The following is a 16,732-nucleotide window of genomic DNA, read 5'->3' as shown; positions in this document are numbered from 1 at the left end:
TTAGTGGTCCCCTAATACTGTATCTGAAGTCTCTTTTATATAGACCTTAGTGGTCCCTAATACTGTATCTGAAGTCTCAGATCAGAATTCCAGCCACTAGAGCCACTCCCACAATAAGCTTTCCTTAGCAGGCTCGGTTTACACCTATAACCATTACTAGCCACTGGGGGGCCATAGGCAGGCTGGGGGAACTCATATTAATGTTAAAAACCCTCAAAAGTGATATTGTCATGCCATGGGACCTTTAAAACTCCCTTTCCTGTTTTAGCATCCTACCTGCAGTTGGATCACTGGCGAGAGTGTTGTCCAGGGCACTTGTAACTGACTGGAACAAGTTCATCTTCTGGGTAGGACCTAAAAGGTTTATTAAAAAAAAGAAAAACAAAAACAAAAAAAAAAAAAACATTTATAGAAGAACCTGACACCAGCAACAATTCATTATTTTGCATTTGGAAACAGTACACTGATGAACACATGTATAAGTGGCCCTACCAGTTATTGCAGGAAGGAAACTACGTTAAGGAAACTTGGCCCAGATTCCCAGCCTTCACACATTGGGACACACACTTTGTTACAGACAATGAACAAATGACATTGGTAGTTTCTCAATCCGGGCTCGTTTCTTTCTGTTCCAGGAAATATGTTAGCAATTATTCAGGTGCCGACTTCCTGGTGAAATGAACTGTAGGATGAACAATGAGATCAAAGCTCATTTGGGACGACTCGGACTCCGAGACCATACTGACACTCATGTGATAAAGTCCCATCAAACGTTCTTTACTGCTGTTACACCCACCTGGTACACCATGCAGTGCTCTCAAGGGCTGCACAATTATTTGCAACTTTATTATTACTTACTGCCCAATATATTTTTAAAACCATTTATTTGTCATTATAAATTCAGTTATTCAAGTTGAAAATGTAGTTGTGAGCCTATTAAGGCAGCATTAATGTTTTAAAGTGGAGTTTGGCATTAGCTATAGTTATACCAATGTTCCTCCATACAAAGCGGAGCAGATATGTGTTGAGTCATGTCACGATACCCTGACGTCATCGTACTCAGATTCTAGTCAGAAACTGAGTCTGATCCTGCTCCGTTGGGCTGGGATTAAAGAGGCGTGTTTCAACCCAACCAGGAAAGAAAATGCCTATCAACTCAGTTGGACAGACCTACAACCAATCACAGCAAAGGACAGACCTACAACTAATCAGAGTGCCCCGTTCTCTTAGCCACAGTCACAGCTGATCAATTAAACTTTTTCAGCATCCCATAGGAAGGACGGCAAAAACATCTTTCTGATTGACAAATACCTTTTTCGCGATTCTCTGTTCCTCTTTTTAAAATAAATGAAAATAAAAATAAATGTGCTGTCGATGTCTTCTATAACAGACGGCATGAAGGAAACTACACAGCTCCATTCTCCAGGCAGATGTCACCAAGCACTCTTTGGTGACATCCAACATTACATATCAACATTACTGTTGATAATCTGTCAGTCATTGTATAAAGCCCGCCCTGACAATGTGATTGGTCCGAAAAGCTCTGGTTCGAGTGTAGTTGCTCAAGTCCAGACCATAGACCGGTCCATGGTCCAGACCAAACCTCCCGAACCTCAAATGTTGTGGGCGGGGCTACGTCTGGCTGGCATCCATGCTAATATCACGATATCTGCAGTTTAAGACGATATCTAGTCTCAGATAACGATGTTGATACACTATCGATATCTTTAAAAATCTACAAACAAGCCGTGGCGTTTCTACCCTTTCCCAGAATAGATACGTGGTATTGACAGACATTGAAGATAAGATAGTTCTGGCAAGAAAAGACTAATTATGGTCTAATATATTCATAAAAGTCCAAGTTTGATGTAGAAACTGGACAATTCCAATGCAATTCCACTGACAATAGATATTTTAGTGAAGTAGGAGACATATTGGGTCTATTAGTTAAACATTTGAGATAAACGATACTTTGGATATTCATAGGTTCTGAGGGAGGAGTAGATGTAGGTTCAAATAACTTTCTACTTAGTCACTGAACTTTTTGTGGAAAAGCCTCATAAGAAACAAAATATAATTCCAAGCACAGTATTTTTTTTTTCTTTTTTGCAACTTTACAGTATCCAATCTTGACTGGAGAGATTTCGCAAATAAAACCCATTCATATCTTCTAACCATAAACTGTTTGCAATGCCAAGTCACTTGTTGTCTTTTTACAGCTAACGCTAAACTGGGAGACTTCCAGTTCTAGCTACATAGGTTGTAAATGTAGCTAGCTAGCTAACGTTTAGATTAGCCAGCCGGCTAGCCAGCCACTTACCATATTGTGTCGGTTCGGGGTCAGGCTGGAAGGTAAAGTGCGAGGCATGTCTTCGTTGTGTTTTTGTACGCGAGTTGGAGCTCGGAGACAATTTCAGCAGAGTTGCCTCGAAACAGCTCTGAGCCCCGCAGCCAACACCGGAGACGGGGACTTTCAAGGGTGCACCTCGGATGAAGAACCGTGCCGCGGCCGCCATCACTGTTGTTATGACTGAACAGGAAGGGCAACGTGCAAAGACTGTCTATAAAAACTGAACAGGTCACTCTGTAGAGGGAACAAGATACAGATATCTATTAACAAATGTCTGGGTTACATTTTGGTATTATTAGGCCTCTTTCATCCGTGTTTATTAAACACCTGATACTGGGATTTCATACAATAAACTATAAGTGTATGAATGTATTGGCTAATTATATTTCAGCATTTTGTTAGTATTCAACAATACTATCCCGTAGGCTTTCGAAAAATATATATTTAACATGTCTTTATGTTATTAGTAGATTATTATTAGATATCCATTTCTTTTAGAACATGGTAATAAAAACATTTTAAGCTTTATCTTATAAAAGGAACGTCGAGAGAGTAAAATAGAGGCACGTTTAAGAAGGGAAAGGAACTTTGGCTCTCTGTGGTAGTGGCGAAGTGAGAACTCCTGTTTTGTTATTCTCCATGCCGCCACCATGAGCAAAAAGGTTGTGATTGGTCGAGTAGGAGGGCGGTGTGTGTGCGTGGTACAGACGGCCCAATGCCCAATCTGTTTACATCTGAGCATGCGCGACTTAAATCTGCAGTCGACTCACATCGGGGAGTAACAACCATGGACATTTTTTTCATTTAATTTCAGATTCAGACACACAGTTCCATATCGGTATAAAAACCAGGCTCGTATGTCAGCAATCACTGTACACATTTGATATGCCAAGTAAAAATCTGTAAATGTATAAAAGAATTTACATTATATTACACATCAAATAATTCTTATAGCATATGTGAAGTCACCTAATTTGAAAATACGGTTTCCGTAATTGTTTTGCTAAGAAGCGTGGCCACCATCAAATATGTATAAACCATATGAATTGTCTTAGTAAATATAGCAATAACTGAATCTTCCTGTTGGGGAAAAAAAACTGGATTTTAGTTTTCTCACTGCAAATCGATATTTTATTAAAATAAGATTTAGTAACACACACTTGCCATGACATGGTGTCGTTCTCCACTTAATTCCATAATGTGAAAACTACAAATAGACAAAGTGATTCACAACTTAGTTTCTTAATAAAAAAATACTGTCCAAAGTAGCTCTCCAGTAGATGTCACTACCCCTCAGTTTATGATTGATGATTGCACTTTGCACATTTCTATAAGAAGCACCTGGAGTGCCTGATGCAGCTAATTATGTTTACAGTAAATCTTTCCACAGATTTGCATACATTTGAAACCTATTTTGGTTGCTGCATCTTCATGAGAATGCCTGGTAGGGCTCACGATTCAGAAAATATCAAGTTTAGCATTGATTTTTAGGCTCAAGATTGGATTCACAGTACGTAAATGTAGTTACCTTTCCCATGTGACCAGGGCAATTTCTATAAGCAGCCATCTTCTAGCATGAGCAGCGTTGTGTTAATTGTAAAAATGGAGAATTCGATGATGCTGTGAAAAAAATCAACTCCTTTTTGTATTACTATCAATGGAGACTAATTGTCATCAGGGATTCATGTTTTAATTAGTACTTCATGAGTATATCCTCTCCTTGCTGTCTCACTCTCTCCTCATGCACGCATTAACATATTGGCAATTTAAAATAAGTTGGAGCAAATTATCCCAACCATGTTTTTCCTAGTTGTTTCTCCCATTTTCATTTTGTGCATATTTTGATTAATTTAACATATACCGGGGTGCCCAGATAGATCAGTTGGTAGAGTAGGCGCACACTAAGAGGTTTACTCCTTGACACAGCGGGCCAGGGTTCAACTCCGACCTACCGCCCTTTGCTGCATATCATATCCCCCCCCCCACCCCCTTCACATCTTCTGCTGTCTTGTCAAAAAATGCCCCAAAAATTTAACATACACTGCTAATTTTTTTCACACAAAATGTGTTAAAATAGCACACCTTGTCAGGTACATTTATCTTTTGTTTCGGCTGAGACAAAACAAACAACAGCCCTTTAGGATACAGTATATTTATTTGACTATGTATGCTTTCACTTATTATAGAACACATGTAAAAATGAAGAAATAATGATTTAAAGGAAAAAAAACATTTGTTAGTTCTACATCTTAAAGAAAGTATTGTTACTGTGCGTAAGTGGGGTCTAAAAAAAGAGTAATTAAAAGGAATATTGACATCACAGTTGTCCAGGATAGTTAGGTTGATGACTTTGCACATTCTGCTACATCCAACTTCCTGCCGCTGCTGCACATTTTGGCCAGATTCTGTGGGAAATCAGAGTTGTTATTTAAGAAATGCATGGAGACAAAGTGTAAAGTCCTAAAATAGTAAGTCTTACATTAGCAGCTCTAATGATGCTGTTGGGAGACTGGAGGGCTGCGAGGTCATTTAGGATCTTCTGGAGATCACGGCTACTTGGACATTCTGAAACAGATGAAATGAGTACAGGTCAGGGCTGGGCCATATGGAGAAAATCAGATACCGCGATAATCCCGTCCTAATATATCAATGTTGATATTGCGGCAATATTCTAGGGTTGACAATTGGTGCTTTAACAAAATAGCTTCAAAATGAGATTTAAGATAAATAATCTTAATGTAGATATAGACTCTTTGCAAACACGTGACCACGACCACGCCATGACGGACAGAAGCACAAGCTTTTATTAGTTTCAATCAGTTTAAAATACATAACACTAAATAAACTGCAGCACGCAATGCTACGCTAACGGCGGGGGCAGGTACCTCATAACGAAAAAGACAAGACATCAATCTAGGGTTTATTATGTATTAACATCTATTCTTTACCTAAGTAAAGATTCATATAACAAGTAGCATATGTTAAGATTTGATGCGATGGGATGCAGCTAGCGAGCAGTCCAAAGCTAGCTGCAGCTAGCCGACTGGATAGCTAGCTGGTTGGCTGGTAAGTAGGACTATGCAGACCCGCGTTTGACTCAGGTTTTTTTGGCCTTTTGAAGATAGTTTCCATGCCATGTCATCTTTGATTTAATATTTTTGTGTGTTAAGAACAAGAGAAGAGCTTTCTTTTTCGAATATGTAGGTCAGTGAAAAACCGATGATAGTTATGTGGGTCATCATCAGGTTCACCTGTTAGCAGAAGCCGCTGGTTAGCACCGCAGCTAGCTGGTTGAGGATACTTTTAATTATTTATCAGTCATTTAAAACAGAAAGACAATACATACACGCTTGTGTTGGTGAGGATTACGCTGCAGATTATGTGTGTACAGGTCAGTGTCACATGGCTAACAGCAAAGGTGGCTTCCAAGTCTAAACACTGATTTGTGTACCTGTTGCAGGCGATACTTGTGGCTTCAGCTGCAGGTATGGATGCGCCAGCAGCTCTGCAATGGAGATGCGTTCTCTGGGATTTCGTACCAAGCACCTCTGGAACAGCCGGACAATAAAAACAGCTTATAGTATTTTATATTACTTCAACAACATCTGACAACAACAGTGAGTTTGTTTATTGGACTAAAAATGTCTTGTGGAACAAAATCAAAACTAGCCCCTCAAACATCTCCCAGCTGACGAGAGAGGAATTGGGGGGAGTTGTAGGATATATTGGCAATCGCCGCCACTGGTTGCTAAGCTGACGGTGGCCAGGTGGAAAGTGTTAAAGTATTGTCGAACCCTTCCTAGCACACCCCTGTAACCAGTGTAGCTTTAAAGCACTGTGGAATGAGCCAACTAGCCAGCCGTCCCCGAAAATCAGGAAATTCCTTTTTCACTGGTGTTCTTTTTTCTGCCATCCGCATGCGCGCGCAACTGTACACACCAATGACATATTTGCGACTTTCACTTTAAATTGGTTTAAATACTAGGGCTGGGAATCCCGATACAATATCATCACTGTACTTATGCCACGATATGATATTATTGCAATTTTAAACATGTTGCAATATTCTGCGATACATTGCAATTTATAACCTTTTTCCCCAACGTCTAATTTTTCCCCGATGTCCCCAAAAGGAAACTTTGTCAAAATCTCAAAAGATACATGTCTCTGTTTGTTCATATCACTTCAATTCTATTGCTGAAAAATGGGACAAACACATGTATAATATATAATAAAAGATTGATACTTGGCGCCTGTGTATTGATACAGTATTGCCACTGAAAATATCGCAATACCCCCCCCCTTCCCTACCATGTAGTGTATTGTACATACAGTATGTGCATGTGTGTTTAAGAGGTCAACTAAGATGTGAACTTTTTAGAAACAGAGTCCATTCCAAATGGTCTTTAGGCCTCGGGGCACAGAGAGCCTTGCGTTTATATCACAACGATGTGGTTTAGTCGTGGCCTCTCACCTTCAACACATCCAGCAAATCTCTCTCCGAGATGTCAGGGAATTCTATCCTATGGGAAGTGTCGATGATGGCGTGCATCTTGGCAATCTGATTGGTGATGCTTTGGAATGGAGTTTTACCGTAAGTCATGCAGTACAGGATACATCCAAGAGACCACACGTCACCTTTGGGACTGATCTGGGAAAAAAGAAAAAACATGTTTAAACCACTTTGCAATCAGAAACGATTGCTTGCATTGTTTAATTGACTTTTTGCTAGAAGTACCTTTGAGTTTGCTTTCCCTGCCTTGGATGAAGGGTCTCGGATGGCTTCGGGGGGCATATAGTTCAATGTTCCAACCTGTGTGTGACAAACAACCGTGCATTACATGAGTAGAGCCCCTCCCACCTGGAGTGCAGATCTGATGCAGCCAATCATGTTAACAGTAAATCTTTCCACCGACTTATATCGACTTATATACTCATATATCTGAAACCTCTAATTTGGTTGCTGCACATCCATGGGAGTGCCTAGTAGGGCTCATTCAGAAAATGTCACGTTCAATATTGATTTTTAGGCTCAAGATTTAAATCACAGTATGTAAATGTAGTTACTTTTCAATGTGATGGTATACATCCCTGCTGTATGGATACAGTATTAGTATCGACAACTTACATAGTGTGTTCACAGCTAGTGTAGATGATCGGATTATCAATGCATCTCAAGTGTATTTACACCGGGATTTGTTTCCAAGTACAACCCCATCACCAGGGCAACACATTAACTATACATGTAAGATACTTAATGTGTTCCTTTAGTGTATAACATACATCTTACCTGCGAGTCCTTCACAATGCTCGTTACATCTGGTTGGATACTGTTTGCGATGCCAAAGTCAATCAACTTCAGTGAAGCATTCACTATGACAAAATTGGCTGGCTTCAAGTCACTGTGGACAATTCCTGCGTAGAAGACACAAAGGACATATACATGAACATCATTTTTGTGTGCCATTTAGTAAACCCTAGGAACATTAGTGAGAGCTATAAAGAAAGAGAACCATGTTTGTGGATGGTGTGGACGGCCTCCAGCATGTTCTTCCAGTAGAACATCCTTTCATGTGGATTCACAGTTTTGCGGTTTCTCAACCATGTGTTCAGATCCAGGTTTCCACACTCCATCAGCATGTAGATGTAGCTGGTGGTTATTTCACTGCAAACACAACAGTCATGGTATTTGTTATTACAATGCATTGGTACATTGTCTTTTTGTCTCCTAGGCCATGTACTTACTAGTCATAGAGCTTGATAATTTGATCGCTGTACTGCTGCAGGTGGTTCAGATGTTGAATCTCATTTTTATAACTCTCTACTGTCTGAGCATCTGCCTCCTCCAGGTCCACGTATTTCACAGCAAACAGCTGCTTTTTGTGATCGAGGACCTGGTAGACCTGAAACAAACAGAAAACACAGAGTAATCAGACTGCGTCATCTAGCCCCTAATCCATCATCTATGGGCTACTAAAGAAAGACATTCAGTATTTACAAAATGTGTTTTATAGAATATGGTGTTATACAGATCACATTGGCATGGCAACGATCGGTTATTACTCATAACAACAATGTTAATATTTATCATCAGTATGGGACCATAATGTTCATATCGGAGCATCCCTAGCTCCTGTACTATTTACAATTTAAAATGTCTAACTGACTAAATTGTGGTGGCACAAAAAAAAAAAAAAAATAGTAATTGCAACGTGTATAGCTATTATAACTAATATAAATTCTCTATTAATGATTAGTTTTACCTTGCTGGATCCACCCCGTCCAATCATCTTCAGTATGAAGAACTGCTTGCCTTTAATGGTGATGGTTTCGTTTGACAACGACGCCTGAAATGAGATTAAACAAAAGTATACCATGTCATCACAGTTTAAAAGGATTCCTTGTGTAGGTCAGTCCAGACAGAAAAAGGGCCTTTCAGCATTTTAGACTGCAAGACAAGTTATGTTGCTCTCTACATGTCCTGTTATTAGGGCTGGGCTATATGGACCAACAATCATATCTTGGTATTTGTGGGCTGAATGGCGATGCACAATATGCTTCATCTCTCTGTAAGTGTAAATAACATTTTGTTAAAGCACCAATAGTCAACCATTCAATATCGTTTCACTATTGAAATTGGGGTCTTTGGTCAGGAATACCTAGTCACAAGCACCCTTTTATTAAAACCGACTCATTAAAATAAAAATGCAAAGACAGAGGTTGCCCCACATCATTCATGTCATTAAAACCTCCTCCTTTCACCTCTGCAACATGGCTAACATCAGTAAGAAAAAAAACTGCCTAAGACCGTTGTTTTGTGTCCTTTTGAGTCTAAAAATCTGGTTTATGGTATAGGATAACAGCAGAGGGAGGACATAACATGCTGTACCTGTGGAGTTTGGAAACATGGTGTGTGGTTCAGTGGTGTGCATGGCTGTTGAAAGGGTCCAGCTCTGTGTGCTGCCACTGCAGAGGAAGACACTTCAGGGCCTCGCTTAACAACAGGAGTAATAAAGCTGAGGGAGAGAAAGATGGAGAACAATGGGACTGGACAACTTGTATGATGGTCCAAAGAAGTAGATAAAGAGACATGGGAAGCCCACTGTATGCTGCAATCCCTTCGCACAACAGACACACAAAGCATATAACACACGTACATTGTTTAACATGGTACCTATACGTGCTACAGATTATGTTCCAGACTAGCGGACAGACACCCAAGTCAAGATCATACCTGTTGGCACAGGGGTTTCTGGAGCTGACGGGTGTCTGACACACCGTTTGTGAGTTCAGTCTTGAGGGAGGATGGAGGGATGAAGTGGGAAGTGACTCAAGCAGACGAGGAACAGGTCTGGGCTCAGGAGGTGTCGTGCGTTTATCCTAGGAAGAAAAGAAATGTTGAATGACTTGACCAGCACTGGGTGGGGGGGGGGGCTTTGGGCTTTGTCACTTTGTAAACCTATAACATGAACAAAAAAGAGATATTATACAAAATAAAGGAAAGGAAACACCAAAAAGCATAACAGGAGCACTTTAACGTTCTTTAAAAACATTACAATATTTGGTTTTAAAACATTTCAACCATTTGCTTTAAATGCTTTGCACAGTAAAGAGTAGTACGGACATAGAATGCCATCAGACCTCTGGGGAAACATTGCGGTAGACAGGCGTTGGCATTTTCCACTCCGATAAGGGCTCCTTGCTGGCAGGTTTAGGCTGTTCCACAGACCGCCTCACGGGGACACGACCAGGAGGCTGAAGATCCTGGTTTCTCCCATAAGCAGACACACTTACTGGAAAACCTGTTTGCAAATCTGCGAGAAAAACAGTAGAAGTTAGAAAGACTTTAGTCACAAGCTGTGTCCAACTGCTTTGACTTTAACAATGCATCTGTACCTGTGGGAGGTTCCTCCTCCGTGGGGGGCACAAGCTGTTTCTCCCCAGCTCTCAGCTTCCGCATGGCTACCTCCAGGAGCTCTGCTGGCTTGGAATTTAATGCCTGGGCTTTGAGCAGAATTGAAGTCGCTTTGTTCACATTACCTTGAAAAGGAAGAGAGAAAAAATTGTAATTTCACAATGTTTAGATGGTGAAGCAAATTCTTGTCTTACCAACCGGTGTATAAAAAATAAAGTCTGAGGTTGTCAGTGCTTAAGGACACAGACACATCTCTAAATATGACTTAGTATGAATGTTTTCATCTGTCTACATACAGTATATAAGATTTCTGGAAACGAAAACCAATACAAAGTCATTCCTACCTTGTGAAACCTCAAACTGGGCATGTGCTACGTGGACAAAGGCAAAGCCTTTACAGTTAGATCCGGCAACTATAAAGTAGTCTTTGGCCTCATCTGGGTCTTCGATCCTTTAAAAGAACAAAGAAAGAAAGAAAGAAATGTGGTTGTATTTAAAACAACCCAACAAAAACTGTTGTCAAACATTGCCAACAATGGGCTTTTTTAAGGGCGGTATGCACGGATTTTAACCTTACAGAGCATGAACAGAAAGACACAGGCTGATGTCGGTTGTCATCATTTATAAATGTCATACAGAAGTAGGAGAAAATCAAATATCACGATATTTGTATACAATTACCTCGATATCGATACCGCAACGATTTTAAAGTGTTGACGATAGGTGCTTTACAAAATATCTACACAATGAGAATTTTGATAAATAATCACCTGTAATGTGGATATAATGACTAAGTGTGTAAAGGCAAATAATAAAACAGCTAGAACAGTCTGGTAAGTAAACAAATGACATCACTTTACTGTAAGGCAGCCTTTAAAACCAGGAAAAGACAAGACTTATGCCCTGTTACCATATCCAAACTCTAAGACGATAGCTAGTCTCATATCACAATATTGATTATAATCCTGTCTATTTCACTAGCACCACACCACGCCTGGGCAATAACGCATTTCTATTGTCTGGATTCTCTCCATTTAATTGTAGGATGACAACATTTCCAACGGGATTCACAGTGAAATAATATAATCATATGCTTCATTAATCACGTCATGTCTTATGGATACAAATAAAAAAGGTTGCTTAAATCTTCCAGTGTGTAATCTTAAATATAATTTCAAAAAGTAGAAGCTGAGCTTCCTGTAAAAAGACTGAAAAATAATACGACTTAATGGGATAAACATTTTATCATGTCATGTATTATTTTTCAGTATAAATACACACTAATGGAGTTAATGCTGTGGAAACCACAACGTCCCAAGAGAAGTACGTACAGTATTTTAGCCACACTCACCCCTTGAGTTCTGCATATCGGACCAGTATTCTGGCATAGCTGGCGTTTTTGCTGAATTGCCTTATTGGCAGCCTGGAGAAGATTCTAGAGTAGCAGTCCTTGAGCTTATTGAGGAGGTTGATGTCTGTGTGAGGGTTGCCTCTTTTCTCCAGGTTCACCAGATATGTCCAACACGACTCAGGGGAGTTTGTATTGACGACCTGGTCGAAGATGTACGTTGGATCTGCCAGGGAAAAAAATCAATGTCATCAATTTACTAAATGCAGATTGTTGACAGCGCTCTGCATGTTGTATGGCTTACTCAAACTGCAAAGCATGCACGGTAGCATATTGTCATGGTTACATAGTACCTTCCATTCTGGAGGCGTCTTTTGTGTCACAGTCTCCAGCTGCCAGGTCCTCCCAAGGGCAATACTCTGGGCTGACAGCAGGTGGCTGAGAACACAGCAATAGAAGAGACAAATTGTACATCTCTTGTTATGACCCAAGCTGAACATCTTTGCTTAGCAGAGCACTAATAATGAAAACCAGAGTTGACCCAAACTACTGTAGCCCATCTATACTCACTTGAAGATCTCCATCGACAGCATTTTTCCTCGTGGACAATAGGCCAAACACCGGGTTCACGTTCGAACCAGATCTTTGCCTGAGACAAAATTAAACAAATTAACGCTATAGTGGGTAGCTTCTATTGCCCCCATGAAGATGTCAAAGTAATAACAAAACTGTCCGTTCTTCAACATGAAACAAGACTTCCGTCACGGCGCACCCCCACCCAGTTTCTATTAACCCAGGAGGACACAGGATTCAGAAACACCAGTTTCTGAACACAGTCACAGTGATTAATCCAGAGAGAGTTGTGTGGAGCTGATAGTCTTTATTAGCTTTGAAGCAACACATTTACGATACACAGGACTCGGTTTATAACTATCTCCATATCTAGCCAGAGGGGGGGGCCATAGGCAGACTGGGGGGAACGCATATTAATGTTAAAAAAAAACCTTGGCTGTTCCAAGTAGGAAGACAGTAAAAGTAATCTCAAGCTGTCATTCTATCATAAACATCATATTTATTAGCAACATAGATAAATATGATATTCATGATGAGTCATACAATTTCCCTAAAGACATCATTCAAATTAACACACATTTGTAAATAATTCATAATGGTAAAAGGAGGTTGCACTTCAACAACCCAAACAATGTGAAATAATAGCGCATTTCAAATGTGCAAGCCGAGGAGGACAAAATACTCACCTTTCAATTGTTTTATTAGGCTTGCATCACAAAATAATTAATTTATTTGGAAATGCACGTTGGTATAAATAATAAACTACCTGGACAAACTGGTGAGGGTTGATGGATCACTTCTCTTTGGGGGCTTCCCATGAACGTAGCCGTCATCATCATATTTTTCTGGGATAGAGAAAGGGACTACGGGAACTCTCCCTGGCTGGAATACACAACCAAAACGTCAACAACTAGTTGGCCATTATTTCCATTCAATCATTGAAAGACAAAAAAAAAAAGATCATGTTAAGTGAAAATTCAAGTAGGATGACATGCTCTACCCAGCAGAGTCTACTTAAAGATAGGACCCTTCTGCCACAACAGATTTCTGACACTGGCTGGGTTTATCCCTGCAATACTAATCATTCTAGACACTGGAAAAGCCCAGTAAGGCCTACTTTTGCAGACTGGACATTAATGACAAGCACACTTGAAGATCTTATTGCAAGACTGAATGATGGTAGGGATAAGTTCTACCAGGTCAGGTCTCATTTCCTGCATTTTATTCAATTTCACCTGAATAATTCCCCATAATTAATAGGGCTGTACAAAAAATGAATAAAAATTCACATCACGATTCAAGCTTTACAGATTCCAATTGGATTTGTTTTTGTTTTTTGGTAATGGTGTGCATACTCCCACATGGGAAAAGCAAATACATTTACATACTGTAAATCGTTAAATTGAGATTTGTTTTTGAATTGTGACATTTTCTGAATTGAGCTGCCCAAATTAATAATTTCAAACTAATTCAATCTCAGCCAACAACCCCCAACCCCATTTTTCCCCCCTATTTTACTACTAATTATTTCAGTGTACGTGTTTTAGTTGTGAATTTAAATTGTTATTATTCTTATTGTCTTTCTTGCCCAGATTGCTGTATAGTAGGCGTTTAGTGCCGTCACATGTTAGACGTGGTGTTTTTCTCACATGAAAAAACAATAAAAACTTAGGATGAAAAGCAACTCACCATGCCCACGGCTCTCTTGCGATGAGATCCAGATCTCCAGCCGGGTAGATGTTCGTCTGACGGTCTACCGTGGAGCTCTGTTCTACAGGACAGAGATCAACATAAGATGACATATTTACCAAACTAACAGAGGCATTATTAAATATCAAAGCTGTTGGTTTATTCTTACCCTGGACCAAAAATACTGGAGAGCTGCAGTTCGCCTGTTCCATCTGATATTCTGCTCACTTTTTGGAATTCGGAGCCTTTTTTGACAGAATCGTTCATATTGCTGTTGGACAAGACTGGAAGACAGAAAACACAGCCAAATCTTACCAGGCAATTAAAAATAATAAATCACGGTACAAGACTGCATTTTAACAGTTTTCCAAATTGATGTGCACAAGTCAAGTAATCTAACAATACAATGCCATGTAATAAAACATGACTAAATGCTTACATGGCACATTTTCTTTATCAAAGGAACAGGAGAGTTGTGTTTTCCCAGCCTGCATGCTTTGCAGGGCGGCTTCCAGCAATTCCTTTGGTTTGGCACCCAGTGCAACAGCATTCTGCAATATATAAATTCCTCGCTTTGTGTTGCCTAGGGAGATAATATAACACACTAAAATACCCGACTACATGACATGAGAATGTGCTTATATGTACAAGAACAACAGACAAACCTACCTTGAGAATGTTCAAACTGTGCATGAGCAATGTGAACAAATGCAAAGTTCTGGCTGTGGGATCTTGCCAAGTTAAAGTTGGCTTCCGCCTCATTGACATCTTGAATTCTATTTAATGAAACACAGAAAAATAGAGTAGATGTCCACCATGCTGTTTTTTTTTTAAAATGCATTTCATAATCTGGCCTATTCAATCTAGTGATAAACAAAGTACATCTATGAAGAAGACAAGGTCTTTGATCTACAAGTTACAACCTTGGTTACTCACGCTTTAAGCTCTGCAAATCTGACCAACATCCTAGCATAGCTCTCATTCTGACAATATTTTCCCAGTGGCATACTGGAGAACACTCGGGTGTAAAAGTCAATAAGTCTAGTTAGGTGGTAACGATCCAAGTGGGGGTCCCCTTTCTTCTCCAGGTCTGTCAAATGTGAGAGGCATGATTCAGGTGAGTTTGAGTCGATAACCTTGTTGAGCTTGTCCGTGGTATCTGCAAGACATGCAAAGGTGTTGTGATGACTTTAGGAAGTATGCACATATGGATGCTGATATTTCAGGACATTACATTACCTTCATTGAGACCCTCTTTAATTTTGTTGATCTTTTTAAAAAGCATTGCAAGCTGCTGCTTCCTGTCTGTGTGCTCCTCTTCCTCCATCTGAAATTGAGGAGTAATGTTAGAAACATAACATTCGCCCAGATAAAAAATAATGAGGCATACTTTATTAACCCCACAAGGGGAAATTACATTGTTTTCACTCTGTTGTTATTACACACAGGCCTGAATTACACACACATGCTCAATACCTGTACATGCCCTAAATGGTTATGCCTGGTCTCTTGAATAAATATAACAGCTAGATAACCTGATATATGATATATGATATAACAAATGGGCATAATCTAACGTTAATACACAGGACGTCAGACATTTTATCACCCTTACAAGACACTCCGGTAACGTTATAAGTTGCATTTAACCTATCAGCGAGGGTGTGCTGACACATAAAAATACAATTGTAACGTTAATGTTACATCAATGACGTACTGCTCTGTGCATAGTTCATTGTTTATTAATAACTAATTTCATTTTTTTGAAAATACCCGGTGTGTAAAATTTGAGTTCAACTGATTTCGAAACTGATTATTGGACACCCTTCTACTTCTACAAAAATAATTCATCGTACCTTCATTCTGAGTAAACACGCAATCCCCGGGTGAGTTAGCTAGCTAGCTAGCTAACGTTGGCTAACTGTTGTTAACGATAAACCAGGTTAGAGACTTGGTGTGGCTTTGGGTGACGCTAACTCAGAAGAAGTTAAACGCGTATAAAGGCATCTTCATTAACTTTAAAATATATATATTACAATTCAAGTGCATCTCACCGTGTTTACCCTGTGAATAATCCTGTTTCTCTTATGAAGGATGAAAAAGGCTCCCCTCAACGGCCAGTTTTCAAATATGCCACTTCCGTCTTCAGTCGTTTGTTGATTGGATAGTTGTTCTTCTTCTTCTCGTTACTCATAAAACCCACACCGCCACCTAGCTACCACTGTGCCGAAGTGTGCAGCGTGATATATTGCACCTGGACTACTTTACAGCTTTATAAATGAAGTATTAATTTAATTATATCATTAATATTATTTAAACAAAAACGCCTAAAAAAGTCTCGTTTCTTGTTTAACTATTCCACAATAGCTTTTTGTGTGTTTTCTGAAACATTATCCAAGGGCTGCCCTCACCAATTTAGTGCCCTAGATAACATCCCACTATGGCCAAGACCCGCCCTTCAATAGCATTCACACGCTACTATTGGCCAGGCGTCCATGCCTACACGTAAAAGTTCTATCCCCTGTCCAATCGTCTATCCGCTCCAAGACAATGCCTGAACCCAACCAATGGAGCTGTTATTGAAGGGCGGGTCTTGGCGTGGCCATATAGGGTTCCTAAATTCTCGTCCAGCGATTGTGTCCATAGACTCATATTTATTCAGACTTACGCGGAAACTGCATAGCTTTGTGTCTTTAAGGTGTACATGGTTGTCCATACCATATATATGTATGGATTTATATATATTCATTTACACAAATATTTATGTGTCTAGAGAGTCTAGAGTGGGAAAAGATGTTAATCCTCCAGAGTCTTAAATGAGAAAAGATATTAATCCTCCAAGTCAAACTAGTCTAAT

The 16,732-nt window shown here is 39.7% G+C and overlaps 2 protein-coding genes across 4 annotated transcripts in view; both read right to left on the bottom strand.

Annotated features, from left to right (window-relative positions):
• Window positions 1-2,586, bottom strand: part of bckdhb (branched chain keto acid dehydrogenase E1 subunit beta) — a 61,657-nt gene extending 59,071 nt beyond the window's left edge. For both annotated transcript variants that reach the window (XR_004657017.1, XM_034874445.1), the window contains exons 1-2: window positions 2,321-2,586; window positions 277-354 (exon numbers count right to left, since the gene is read on the bottom strand). Coding sequence is in view for 1 of the 2 variants with exons in the window: in XM_034874445.1 (XP_034730336.1) it covers window positions 277-354; window positions 2,321-2,516 (274 nt within the window). In the remaining variant the exon portion in view is untranslated. The remainder of the gene's footprint in view (window positions 1-276; window positions 355-2,320) is intronic.
• Window positions 2,587-4,678: 2,092 nt separating this feature from the next.
• ttk (ttk protein kinase) lies at window positions 4,679-16,048 on the bottom strand. Of its 2 annotated transcripts, none has more exons than XM_034874908.1 (25): window positions 15,930-16,048; window positions 15,115-15,202; window positions 14,812-15,034; window positions 14,545-14,651; window positions 14,315-14,458; window positions 14,045-14,159; window positions 13,876-13,957; window positions 12,953-13,068; window positions 12,184-12,262; window positions 11,967-12,051; window positions 11,617-11,839; window positions 10,610-10,716; window positions 10,247-10,390; window positions 9,992-10,176; window positions 9,585-9,730; window positions 9,240-9,366; window positions 8,614-8,697; window positions 8,096-8,253; window positions 7,864-8,015; window positions 7,641-7,765; window positions 7,089-7,163; window positions 6,825-7,001; window positions 5,802-5,898; window positions 4,830-4,915; window positions 4,679-4,755 (listed from the first exon to the last, which is right to left on the bottom strand). In XM_034874908.1, the coding sequence occupies exons 2-25, from the start codon at window positions 15,200-15,202 to the stop codon at window positions 4,687-4,689; spliced, it is 2,994 nt and encodes a 997-aa protein (XP_034730799.1). In that variant the 5' UTR covers window positions 15,930-16,048; the 3' UTR covers window positions 4,679-4,686. The 2 variants fall into 2 exon arrangements, with proteins under 2 accessions (XP_034730799.1, XP_034730800.1); XM_034874909.1 differs by having other exon boundaries at window positions 9,992-10,164.
• Window positions 16,049-16,732: the final 684 nt, after the last annotated feature.

This window comes from Etheostoma cragini, chromosome 6, assembly GCF_013103735.1.
Source record: "Etheostoma cragini isolate CJK2018 chromosome 6, CSU_Ecrag_1.0, whole genome shotgun sequence".
Lineage (NCBI taxonomy): Eukaryota > Metazoa > Chordata > Actinopteri > Perciformes > Percidae > Etheostoma > Etheostoma cragini.
This window is presented reverse-complemented; position numbering and strand designations above follow the sequence as displayed.

What these genes read in the sequence shown, in the direction of transcription:
- ttk (XM_034874908.1), bottom strand. Translation starts at nt 15,202, where the DNA reads ATGGAGGAAGAGGAGCACACAGACAGGAAGCAGCAGCTTGCAATGCTT. An exon ending in AGAAACCCCTGTGCCAACAG is followed by an intron (nt 9,367 to 9,584) that starts GTATGATCTTGA and finishes TCTCTCCCTCAG; the next exon opens with CTTTATTACTCCTGTTGTTA. An exon ending in GCATTGTGAAGGACTCGCAG is followed by an intron (nt 7,164 to 7,640) that starts GTAAGATGTATG and finishes TGTCACACACAG; the next exon opens with GTTGGAACATTGAACTATAT.